Source organism: Grus americana, chromosome 5 (assembly GCF_028858705.1).
Source record: "Grus americana isolate bGruAme1 chromosome 5, bGruAme1.mat, whole genome shotgun sequence".
In the NCBI taxonomy this organism is placed as follows: Eukaryota; Metazoa; Chordata; class Aves; order Gruiformes; family Gruidae; genus Grus; species Grus americana.
The window spans coordinates 33,302,952-33,316,389 of record NC_072856.1 but is presented as its reverse complement, the minus strand read 5'-3'; the positions used below and the strand labels follow the sequence as shown (position 1 = coordinate 33,316,389).

The 13,438-nt window shown below is 40.9% G+C and overlaps 1 protein-coding gene across 4 annotated transcripts in view; it reads right to left on the bottom strand.

The window, feature by feature from the left end:
* Nucleotides 1–246: 246 nt before the first annotated feature.
* DCAF5 (DDB1 and CUL4 associated factor 5) overlaps nucleotides 247–13,438 on the bottom strand; it is a 77,903-nt gene continuing 64,711 nt past the window's right edge. For all 4 annotated transcript variants that reach the window (XM_054828550.1, XM_054828553.1, XM_054828554.1 and 1 more), the window contains exons 8-9: nucleotides 9,604–9,731; nucleotides 247–2,305 (exon numbers count right to left, since the gene is read on the bottom strand). In XM_054828550.1, coding sequence (XP_054684525.1) covers nucleotides 497–2,305; nucleotides 9,604–9,731 — 1,937 coding nt within the window. In that variant the 3' untranslated portion in view covers nucleotides 247–496. The remainder of the gene's footprint in view (nucleotides 2,306–9,603; nucleotides 9,732–13,438) is intronic.

Genomic DNA, 13,438 nt, shown 5'->3' with positions numbered 1-13,438 from the left:
ATATCCTCCCTAATGGTTGCATTTCTTTAGTTTCTGAAGCAGAATAAAATGGCCAGAAGGGCTTCTTCCCTGTTTTCCTCAACAAGAAACACACCCCAAGCTACCACCAGTGTGATCTAATTCAATCATTCTTCAGCCTGTAATGTGTCAGTATGGAAAAATTCCTTCTTAGAAGAACAATTAAAACTTAAAGCAGTCATCCTGGTTGGCTGGCTGAACAAACGACACATGTTCACACAAGAATAATTCAGTCAACCGTCTTAATAAGGATTTACTTTAAACAGAACCTTGTATGGGTACACTAGACTCAGTCTCATTAAGGAGTAAGTTGGATTTTATACAGCATGAACCATTGGCAATCTAAAACAGACCCACTGAAGAATGGAATGGAGAATCAAACGCAATGTGTCAGACCCAAGCTCTATGTGCCTTTAATACTTTCTTTTTCCTTTTTTTTTTTTTTGAGAGTGCACACTACGACAGACATTTGCATTTATCATGTTTTTAACTTCTTTTCTAAGGATGAAGACTCTGAATCTGCATCTTCCAACTCCGCTCTGTGTCTTTTCAGTCCTCCGAGAGACTGAGTGCTCTCACTGCCCATCGGATGGAAGTCAGCAGTATCCTCTCTTGTGCTCACATTGTAGCTGTTGGAGTCCATTTCAGACAGGCAGCAGTCTTTGTGCAAGGTCACGCCCATCTGTACAAGGTTGCCATTATCAGCATTTGAGTGCACCTGTAGTCCTTGCGTCACAGTCTCCTGCTCCCCAAAACTCTGTCCATTGTTGAAGCATGAAGGGCGAAGATGCAAGTGGCCGTTATTGTGGTTAACACAGGAGGTGTCGAGGCTCCTCTCCTCACTGTCATCAGTCTGGTTTCTGGAGCAGTGACCCGACACGCTATGGATGGCAACAGTGGAGAACGGAGGGACCAGTGAGTGATGGCTTGATGCTGGTTGACAGTTCTGACTATTTTTCTGTTCCACAAGTCCTCCAGTCTGAATGCAAGGTTCTTCAGTACAACTATTTAGCCCTTTGCAGTTAGCTTTTCCATTGAGCTTTTTAGTCTCAAAAGAATGCTCTATACCTCCACTGCTAGTGTCTTCAGATGTGTTTTCTTGACCCTCCATATGCCGCTGATTGTCACATTCATGAGCTTGACCATTACTAGAATTTTCTATCAAGCCACATTCTTTTAAAGGTTCTTTGTTGCGGCTTTCAGTAGAAAGAGCTGGGGAACCTTGAGGAACTACTGAACTCAAGTTCCTAGCATCTTCCTTATTTAGCAAGTGTGCTGTACTGTGCCTTCCACTAGTTCCTGGTTTCCCATCATCATTCTCTCCATCTCCTCTGGAGGATTCACCATCTTTACTAGCTGAATATGATATGTAAGAATAATGAAGCCATTTGTAAGCTTTGTAAATCTTTCTCTCCACTGATTCACTGTCTGAACAAGGAGACATCCTTTCTTTGTGAACTTCTTTGATGGCTGAACTCCTTTCTGGTGAAGAAGCTGGAGAAGAAGAAAGGTCATCTACTTTGATCTGTGGGTAATCATAGATGTCCTCACCTATGTAGGGGGTCACATTCTCCGTGTTAGTGCTAGTCCTTTCCTCCTTTTGCACCTTCTGTCGGCGCCTCAGCGCATTGCGTTGCCTCATAGATGTGCGTCGTTCATTCAATTCCTCTTCATCTTCTGTACTGCTGCTGCTGCTGGAACTGCTGGATTCATTCTCCTCAGGACTCGGGGACCGCGGCCGTGGGAAAAGGTCTGTATCTAGTTCTGCCTCACAGGTATTGTCATCAGAGTCAGACTCATTGGAAAGGGCCAGGAGACGTTTATCCTGATACTTTCTCAGTGCAGAGAGCCTCTGCTGACGGGAAGCCACGTCTTCTCTGGCTGAGGGGGATTCAGTTGATCTTAAGGCCCTTAAGTTATAGGCAGTTTCATCAGACTCTTCAGCCACATGTGGTGGGGAGTGATGCAAAGAGGCGGAGGACTCCGACTCACTGTAAGCAGAGCGTTCACTTACTCCTGCGTGGAGCTGCAGGATTGTGCTCTCACTGAGGTCACTGTCTGAGTCAGAACTCCATCCCTCAATCTCCCGGCGCACCAGGGAGTCAAAAAAGGCCATCATCCGCGGATCTTCCTGGACTGACTGGTTGGCATAATCATGGGACAAACCACTACCACTGTTCAAGACAAGACTGATGTACTCTTCATGAGTGTAGAGGCAACGTGAATCATCCTCAATTCTACCATCCAGATCCCCTGTGCAGTCAGGCTGCTTGTACGGACTCCATATCTGTAATAGAAAATGAAAAAAAAAATATCTATGTCTTTGAATTCATAAACTATTATAAGCATTTGAAATAGAACAGTAGTGCAAATACCCAGAACAATTGCAAGTTGCAGATTTTTTTTATTAATTTTTATGCCTCAGACCCATATTTACAAGTATTCCAGAGATGTGGGGGCTTTTTTTCTCCCCCTTTACAAATGCGTTTTTCCTGCATCTACTTCACCCATCCAGAACTTAACAGCTCTCACGCTGCAGATTAGCCATCATTTCAATATTTCATTGTGTAATAATTTCTCCCAAATTGCAGGGCTCTATTTTTATGTAATGGGGGATGCTTACTCACTAACGGTAAGAATAGTTTGTTGCCTACAATACAGTCTTAGCACTAATGAAGGCACTTGTTTCCCAGGAAACTAGAGTTGCTTGTGCCAGTGATGTAGAGTAACATTTCATCCAGCTGCATAGTCAGTCACACCTCATCAGCAGGCAGGGAGCTGAATGTATGGAGGTGAAAAGCAGAGCTGCACTACTCCCTTTAGGGAACAGTCATGAAGGAAAGAAAGCATCCAAGAGCCTCTCAAGACACAGCAGCAGTTTTAGTTAGCAGGGAAAGGTGAAGAGTTTTAAAGAAAGCTACTTTTGAGGTGGAGAGAGGTAGTAACATTGCAAAGTGTAATGATTTCACCAATAGCAACAGCCTTGACTGTGCTGTCCTCCTAGCCTTCCCTCAGTTTTCCTGGTGTGGAGGGGAAAAGGGGAAAAAAGGAAAAACAGCCCCAAAGAAGATCCACCAGTATCCCTAAGAAACTGGTAATCCACAGAAAACTTAACAGTTGGTTCTCCTCACCTTTCTCAGTTTTACTTACAGATTCGGGGGCAATATGATTAAGGCACTCAGTGGACAACTACCATCACTTTATTCTAGATCAATGGTTAACATGATGCACAACACTTACTGTAAGCAGAGCTAGTATTTAGCTTATCCACAATACTGCCTTAACATTCTGCTTATAAAATACCTGGTTTCAGTCATGCTTTGGTTTTACCACGCTAACAAGCTCAGGGAAAAAAATTCTATGCCAGCTGTCTATACCAGGTTGGCCTTTTGGGATAGACTTCGGCAAAAACATCGAACTCTTTTCCCAACAGAAATTAGTCAAGTTTTGTTCCAAGCAGACAAAACCGTTAAAAAAAAAGTGTTTTGCCTGTGTAAATGGGATAATCAGCACTCATCTCACAGATGCCTAGTTAACACATGCAACATAATCTGATACTACCATGACAAGCTCTATAAAAAAAGTCCACGAGAATGCCAGTAATTCTGTATTCACAGAGATTTTCAACGGTGTACAGTAAGACCTTACACCTTTAATGTTGGAAGTAAAATGAAATAAATTATCTTGCAGCTACTTGTTCAGCACAGCCAAATTTCAGATGTACAGGTAACCTTTTCTGGAATAACTCTGGGAAATTCTCCCAAACTCGAATGCCTTTACTTTGCATTCTCTGTAACCTATGGTTAACAGAGCTTCCACATATGATCTGGCTACATAGATAAAAGAGACACTATTCCAAAATTAAAGTGGGCTGCAGATAATCCTTTTTCTGTATGACAATCATCAAGCTGCCTTGCAGATGCATTACATTAGCCTGTTCCTAAGAACATGCCTCAATATCAAGGTGTATTTGCTATTTGCACTTAATTGCTATTTTTATTATTTGCAATAAATCACTAAGCAAATTCTCTTCCAGTACAGTTCATTAATATAATACTTGAAGCCAGAACAAAGAGAGTTTCCATTGCTTGGTTCAAGCACTGCACTTACTAGACACATAGCTCAAGGGACAAACATCAGGTTTGGATAAAGATAACAAAACCCAACCTAAGCCCACTATGTATAGACTTCCATCAACCATACTTAACCTTTTTGAATTACTCAAGAAAACAGAAAGAATCTCTCTTCATCCTCTGTTTCCCATGCTCCACTTCCTAAAGACAACATAGGAAAAAGTCTTCTCTCAGTGGATGCATGAGAGAGTTTGTTGATTCGGGGATACACCAAGTTTTTGAACAGAAAAATAGAACTCTACTTGCTCAAATGACTATTCTGAGTTGCTGCCTTGATGATTTAACTAGCACATGTTCAGTACCTTCTCTCACAATTTATCAGATCTTTTCCCCTCTGTGTCACACTGCTGAGCATTTCAGTAAGTAGATCAGATGGTTTTGTATTAAAGAAGCATACACCTTCTTGTACGTGTTTCATACTGTATGCCTGGAAAGCAGGCTGGCATGCCCCTTTCTCAAATAGTCTTAGCAGTGTTAGAGTGATCACTAGGTTTTATAAAGCTTTTTTTTTTTTTTAAGCAAGAGAATTAGAAAACCCTTAGATTCGGTATGAACCAATGTAAATGGAGGAGAGGTAGTCTGCTCTGAAGTCCCTCTGGGAAAGGTCTGATTTATAATGAAAAATCATCTAAAAAGGTACATAAAGCGTGCACAGAGATATTCCACAACCTTGTTCGTGCTACCAGATCTTTCTGCTCATTCTGCAAGCATTAAGAGAAAATACAGCAGTATTAAGTAATGGATTGAGAGCAGCCCTGAGGAGAAGGGCTTGGGAATGTTGGTTGATGAAAAGCTCGATATGAGCTGGGAGTGTGCGGCTGCAGCCCAGAAAACCAACTGTGTCCTGGGCTGCATCAAGAGAGGCATGACCAGCAGGTCGAGGGAGGTGATCCTACCCCTCTACTCCGCTCTTGTGAGACCCCACCTGGAGTACTGCATCCAGCTCTGGGGGCCCCAGCATAAGAAGGACATGGAGCTGTTGGAGCGAGTCCAGAGGAGGGCCACAAAGATGATCAGAGGGCTGGAGCACCTCTCCTATGAGGACAGGCTGAGAGAGTTGGGATTGTTCAGCCTGGAAAAGAGAAGGCTGCAGGGAGGCCTTATAGCCGCCTTCCAGTACCTGAAGGGGCCTACAGGAAAGCTGGAGAGGGACTGTTTCTCAGGGAGTGTAGTGACAGGACAAGGGGTAATGGGTTTAAACTGAAGGAGGATAGATTTAGATGAGATATTAGGAAGAAACTCTTCACTATGAGGGTGGTGAGGCACTGATGTTGCCCAGAGAAGTGGATGCCCCATCCCTGGAAGTGTTCAAGGCCAGGTTGGATGGGGCTTTGGGCAACCTTGTCTAGTGGAGGGTGTCCCTACCTATGGCAGGGGGGTTGGAACTAGACGATCTTTAAGGTCCCTTCCAACCCAAACCATTCTGTGATTCTATCATATGATTCTATGACAAGTATTGAAAAGATAGCTACAAGGAGTCCACAGTGAGACTTTTCCCTTCCGAGACACATTTGTTCACAGAGGAGGAGTAAATAATAAAGAGAAGTCAGGGGAATTTAGGATGAAGACCTGTTTGTACAGGATCGGATGTCTCTGGAAATTGATATTCCTACTTTTCAGACATTTTGCTATGAGAGAGTGCGAGGCCCTGCCAGAGTCCCAGAAAGAAATCAGACTAAGAATCTATCCTTGGCAGAACCAGGAAGTCTTTAAACTGGCAGCAACTGGTCCAGTGCTCTCTGTGGCATCTGAAATGGGCTTCTTTGTAAATGGAATGCCTTTGCCTTTTTCTCATCCTCTGACTGATGCCATGTCAAGGAAGAACGTGAGCAAATTGGAGAAAATAAGTTGGCAAATCATCCCACTGAAGCAACAATCTATCAAGAAGTTCTTTCTCTGTCAGAGGATTAAGGAACTGAATATTACTCACTGATGCCCCGAGTACAGATACAAAAATAGGAATGATAACAGAAAAGGGGAGTACAAAACTGGTTCTCTACTTCAGCAGAGATGCTTCAAAGAGCATCTTTGAATTGCTTGTGTTCCATGGTGGCAAACCCCCAAATTTTGAAACAGAAAAGTAGTTATGCCCATAGCGTGAGAATAATTAAAACCAGCTATATTAGATTATCTGATTAGGCAGAGGCAGCTAGCCACAATGACATTAACCTGTCACCATAGCAACATGGGCAAATAGACTTGCTATCTTTGATATAGTGATGTTTTTTAAACAAATGGGACCTACAACAGTTGTGCTCAGTTACACAGTATTCCATTTCCAATACAAAACAGTATTTCTTTCTGAAAATCCTTATGCACTTTATCTATTTTACCTTTTCTGGAACTGTCTCCTAACTGCGTAATTCTCCGTGACCCTTCTCTAAGCCCCACACATCAGAGGGAATGCCTCATTTATTTCTCTTGCAATGCAATTTGTTTCCCTGCCATCACATCCCAATGTCTCACACGCTTACTGAGAGGAAAGTGGTATTTTTCTGTTTTATATTGCTTTAGCCCTCGTGGCAAATGCTTGCTGCAAATGACAATTTTAGTTCACAGCTGTGCTTTTCCATACTATTTTACTGAGGTTCAGGGTTCTGAAATGGAGGGTAATGAGCGATTCATCTGGGTTGATGTGTCCAGCACACACTGTCTGGAGTCAAGGCTTCTCGTATCCTTCGTTAATGAGCTTGTTGAGCCTTGTTTTAGGTTTCTGAAACCTCCTCACTTGAATATTGGCAACCCCCCCCCCCCATACTATCCATTGTATTCTCAGTCCTAGCAGAAATCAAACCCTAAACCACTGAGTTACTGAATTACATTCTTGCAGGTGCTTTACAACAAAATAAAACTAAAGCGAAAACCCCATAACTACAAAGGTCAAAATCATTCTTGTGAATACTATTAATTTCAACAGGGCTAGGCCTGAGATGAATTTGTGTCATTTGCAATCAGCATTAAAATAGCAAGTGTGTTGACAGAAGCACATGGAATTATTGAATGGCTTGTCTGTATCATGCCTTGATGCTGGCGCTATCAGTTCCTCACTTCTAAAAGTACTAAATTTAAGCCAGCTAGTCTAAAAATTAAGGGCTCAGACAAACAACTACTTGCATCCACATTTTTAACCCATCACAGAATTTCTACAACTCAGGGAATAGAATACCAGCCAACCACAGTGAAGTTATCTTCTGTGATTTAATTCCAGAAAGATTTTTAGAAGACACATGAAGGACAGCAAAAGGAAGGACACTTCTTAAGGAACTGATTAAAACAAGCAATCAAACAAAATCCAGCAAAACAAGAAAACATAAAAAAAATTAACTACAATTTTTATTTATGGCTTTTCCTCGTGTCATCAACTTCTCTGAGCAAGCACATCAAGCATTTATACAGGGGAAAGAAAGATAGCGATGCGAGGGAAGGATTTGTGTTTCCAGCCAGTTTTAATGCAGTAAATAGCCCCTCAGAAAACAAGCTCAGGTGCTGTTTTTCCTGTTTTGCCCTTCTGCTAGTGGTAGTTACCAGCCTCCACCCTATCTGTAGAAGTAGCTGAAAAGAAGAAGAAACCATCATTATATGGTCACCTGTAAACCGCTGTTCACTAAGTACCTTTAAAGACTGAAGTCATGCAGACCAGGCAAGATACGAGCCTTAAAACAACCTGATCCATAAACAAGGCACATTACAAGCTGAGCCAAAATGACACACAACAAAAGGTTAAGAAGTTCTGGCTTCTTAACACATTAAACATCTTTCCCTTAGTTTGTTTCTAGCTTGCAATGTTTGGGGAATTCAGTTCCTTCAAAGCAGCTACACGAGTTCCACTGCACATACTGCGACACAACAGGCATTCTCTTCTAAGGAAGCATTCAAGCAGAGTTGTCTTTGAAAGAGTTACACAACCTGTGACTGGAACCTTAATCGAACTAACCTTTTAATCACTAGGCAAAAAACCCCCCCGTCAAAACCCTAGCATAAGTACACAAAAGCAACACAGGAGATGTTTATACCAATGCTAATCCAACAGTCTAAGCACACTCATGCAGGAAGGATTCACAGGGTGAAGGGTCAGCAGACCTGAAATCCAAAAGGGAGAATTCAGGCCACGTGAATCAAGTTCCCAAAGCAAAAAAAGAAAACCCGCCTCTGGCAAAACTGTTGTTAAATGGCAGTTTGACTGCTTGGAAAATGAAGAATCGGCGAGCTGCTAAGACTGTTCAATGCACTTTTGTTCAAAGCCAGTATTCGATAGATTTGTGATCAAACCTGTCAGAGGGACACAGATGAAGAAAAAAGTAGAAAAGTAAGCTAAAGTACCAGTGGAAGACAGAAGTGAAGGAAAGCTGAATTACAATCAGAACCCAAATGCTGATAGCTGTAATAAAAGCAATGCAGCTGGGCACTAGGCCATGGTCCCAAGGATTTGGGCCAGTTCTGGTCCATACATTGCAGACCACTAAAACATTCCTTTGCAGGACAAATACATTTGGTCAACTTGTAGCTAAAGCATTTACTAAGACTCAGAAACCTCATTTATAGGCAACATGCAGGTAAGACTTTTATGAAGTCATTCAACAAATAGAAGCAGCATCAGTTCTCATTATCCTACTTGAAAATTAAATCATTCTAGTTTCTTTCATCTTGTTGATAGACCTAAATTATAGTAAAATTTCTACAGCAGCAGAATGTAAAAGTGCATTAGTGTAGCATAATCCTCTGCCTCCCCACCCTCAACCTCTACTATTAGGAATGACAAAAAAGTTTCTGCCTTGCTCCCACAATATTGGCTGTCTTTTCTTAAGGAAAGAAAGTTTCAGAACCTAATAAAGTTTGTTATCTCTTTACATTCCACATAAAGGCAAAAACTTTCTAAAAATACTGTACATTGTCAGAGGATTCAGAAAAGACATATTGTGGAAGGTATTAAGAGTCCTGTTTCCTCTGGAAGCCACAGAAAGGTATGTCGAATTGATTCAATGCAGAAGTGTGTACAAAAATTATAGAAGGGCTCCTGAGGCAGTATTTAGGCCAAATTCAGCTAGGTCAGGCTAGGCTAAGGCTCAACAATACTCTTTGGAGAGATTTTTATTAAATTTTAGCCCAAAGTATCAGAAGTCTGAGGAGATCAAATGTTACAGCTGTGACCAAGCTCTCCTGAGAAAGACTGTTTGCATGATACTTCAGTTATGTACAGAATGATACTGGAAAAAAAATTCCTTTTTCAAGGTACAAATCCAGGAAATTCTGATCTTATCCCTTTCCTCTAAAACCTTTAAAATTGAAACAGTTTAAAGCTGAAATACCCAATGAAAAAATCTGCATCAGTTTAGCCAGCAAATGAGACACATCATTTTACAAAAGAGTAAGATGAGAAGACAGGATGCTGAGCGAAACAAAGCATTTCTTCCTGAAATATTGAATGAACAACTTTTCTGATAATTAATCTTACCTTTATAATTTTTTCAACACCAGAAGAACATATCATGTAAGTGTGAGGATTAAAGCGGACTTGGTTTACAATTGACCGATGACCTTTCAATACCATGAAAGCACCATTGACGACCCTGCCAATGCCACCTAGGGGAAAAACAAGCACACACTGAAATGAATAATTAAATCTTCATATTGTTTTCATTCATAATAATTTAAAGTCGTATTATATTCGACAATGCACTTCAGCTTTATTTTGCAATATTTTAAGGCCTGTGTTGGCTGCAGAATTCCAATTTTATGAGCAATGCCCCTATGAAAAGCTGCAAGTTTGATGAAAAGCATCCTTCCTGCAAATTACGACTTGGAAGCTAGCTTTAGTTCAACTATCTAAACAAACAATGAAGTTTTCTGACCTAATATGACAAGTATGTGAATAAGAACAACATACATACTTAATGAAATCACCAGTGAAATCATAGTGCCTAAGGCATGATGCTACTCACAGTTTGTAAATTTGAAGCAGTGACAAATAAAGAGGTTGACTTTTTTAATAGCTATACTTTTTTTTAAAATTTATTTTTAAAATCAGCAATAAATTACTGTCATAGTTGACTCTAGTCTGATGGGTAGGAATCTAGAGGCGGCAATCTTTAAGGCTACTAACCTGAGTGACTACATTACAGCTGGACTTAGTATAGCCTTCCCTATACCAAGATCTGTAACAATTTGTATTTCTGTGAATCAAGCTTAAAGAGAGACCTGAAATAACACATCTGACCAGTGGGTTATATCATTCTTCGTCACAAGGCAGGGAATTAGCTGAAGTGGAATGCTTTTGTGCTAATGGTAAAACTCAAACCAGAAGCCAGACAACTTTTCTGCTTGGTCATTGACTCTTACTAGGTCTATACACCAAAGCAAGAAACTGTCACACAGTAATTTGTTATATTCATAGATTCACACAATTAAAACCATAAATTTGTTAGAAAGCACACCTGTGTATCTGAATCAACAAGTGTCAATCAACATGCTATGATTAACAACTTCAGTGAAAGAAACCAAAACTTTTAAAAGAGGGGAAGTAAAAACTAAAAACCACTTCAGAGGAAAACGATCTTGCTATTTACAACTTCAAAGGTCATAAGCACACCTTACAGAAAGTTAAAATTTCATTAGCTTCTGTGCTACTTATAGTTGTCTTCACACTAAACAAGTCAACTTTATGTTCTTTCTCGCTGAAGATGTTTGCTATCCTCCTTTGTCCTCAATGGGAGCTCTTTCAGCTGACATAGCTGCTGGTTTGAATCCTAAGTCCAACACTGAACAACTTGTCTTCTAAAACAGAGTCAGAGAACTCCTGCAATACACATTTCCCAAAGGAAACTTGCATTAACACTGAAGAGTAGCAAGATAGAAGGGTCAAAAAAAACCGAAAAAAAGAAGGCATTCCTGTATCACCTTCCATTTGTTAGGTTATCTAAATGATAGAACTGCAGCTAGTGAGCTTGTGTTCAGCCCCACTTCTCTTAGAAAAAGTACTCTAACCCTTCCACTCATTATAACTACACTCTGAAGACCAGATCAATGTGTACATGGTGTACAAACTACAATAAGGATTCAGAAATGAGGAGTCATGCAATCCTAAAAATCTGCAGAGAGATCTTTTTACAGCTTCTGAAAAGTGTTCTTTTTGCACAAATCAATTTTTTCAGACCAAACTGCAGTCTCATGGCACGTTGGCATAGAAAGATAACATGCCTGAAGAAGGGAAAAGAGATGCTCAATAACCCTAAGGACCAAAAGCCATGGCCATTTTAAAGACTCTCTATATAAAATGAAGGCTCATTTAAAACTAAAAAAAACTTGAAAGGGAGAGTATCACTCCAGTTAACTTCCACATATATTCATTGAAACTGCACTGAGACTGAGCCACCTGGAACAGTTCCTTTATTTGCGTACACTTGTGTTTTCTGTAAAGGCTCAGAGATAAGTTCTGCCTTCAGCCATTGCAGCAAGATTTCACTGGTGTAAGCAAATTTGAATGAGAAGTGACTGATTGGAGAGCAAGGTCATTAAATGCCAAATTGGGCTCTTTTGATTTTCTTTTCCATTTTATGAGATTCCTCATGTCCTTTCATTCTGCTCACCCTGCTAGACATTCATGACCACATTTATGGCTGATGGCAAGTTGCCCTACTCCCACAGCATTCCTTCCAGCCAAATCACAGTTGTCAATCCAATTGCATCTATCAAGCCAACGGTAGATGGTTACATGGAGTCCAGTTCTCAATGCATTTATCTTAACCTAGTAGACAAACGTTCCAGGAAAGACAGCGTTGGGAATGAAGAGACAATTTGCTTAGGAAATGTTTCCAAGTCTGTAAGTAATGCCTATTACAAGTTATAACTATCCATGGAGTCTAAGCTGCTTGAATTCAGTACAAAACAAGAAACATGCCCTATGGAACACTTTTTTAGTCAGAAGTTAGAGAGACAATGAGCAAAGAAAGAATTATAATGGAAAAGAAATACAAATCCAGGGCACCAATATCTTGGTCTGCACTTCGAAGACAGTCATTGGCCCCTTGTGGGACTGTCAGCAGTGTGAATTATCCCATGATTATTTTCCTAGTAAAACAGCAATAACAGTTTTTTAATGTCAGAACTGTCTTCTGGTATTAAACTTAAAATGTTTATCAATACACTAAGAGCACCGGATGACAAGTGCACAGCATGCCATGTCTAGAACACAGCTCTCCCTCAAATTCAGACAGTGTCTGAAGCCCGGAAAGCCAACTATATCCTGGGCTGCACCAAAAGAAGGCTGGCCAGCAGGTTGAGGGAGGTGATTCTCCCCCTCTACTCCGCTCACCTGAGATCTCACCTGGAGTACTGCATCCAGCTCTGGGGTCCCCAGTACAGGAAAGACATGGACATGATAGAGTGGGTCCAGAGGAGGGTCACAAAAATGATCAGAGGGCTGGAACACCTCTCCTATGAGGAAAGGCTGACAGAGTTGGAGTTGTTCAGCCTGGAGAAAAGAAGGCTCCAGGGAGACCTTATAGCAGCCTTTCAATAAAGGGGGCTTATAAGAAATAGAGAGAGACTTTTTACTGAGGCCTGTAGTGACAGGAGAAGGGGTAACAGTTTTAAGCTGAAAGAGTATAGACTTAGATTGGATATAACGAAGACATTTTTTACAATGAGGATGGTGAGAGACTGGAACAGGTTGCCCAGAGAAGTTGTGGATGCCTCATCTTTGGAGAGCTCAAGGCAAGGTTGGACGGGGCTTTGAGTAACCTGGTCTAGTGAAAGATGTCCGTGCCCTTGCCAGGAGGGTTGGAATAGATGAACTTTAAAGGTCCCTTCCAACCCAAACCATTCTCTGATTCTGTGAAGGAATTCCAAAGCTTTCTGTTTAATACCGAGGTTTCTTAAATTCCTTTTAAGCTGTTACTAGTAAAATCAGAGGAAGCATAGTACTAGAACATACTGCACTCCTCTTAGAGTGAAGGTGAACTTTCCTACAAAGCCCCTTCAAACAACTAACTGCCTGACTGCAGGGCAAGTCCCCTAGGAGCATAATACTGCAATCACAAAGCTTAGCAGTCACCTTTTTCCAGTAGTACAAGAGGGTTTAATCATTTAAACCAAAAATTATTCACTCTAGTAGTGTTCTGATAATCTTTCTGCCAAATATAATAGACTGCCCCAGAACGTCAATTTTAGTTTATCACCTCCTATGCACTTAAGCAACATCTCTAAGCACTTCATGCAGAGCCTTCTTCTACATCCTTATCCTGATAGTGGTCCCTTCGCTTTATAGCAGCCCAGCAAAGTTACTATCACAT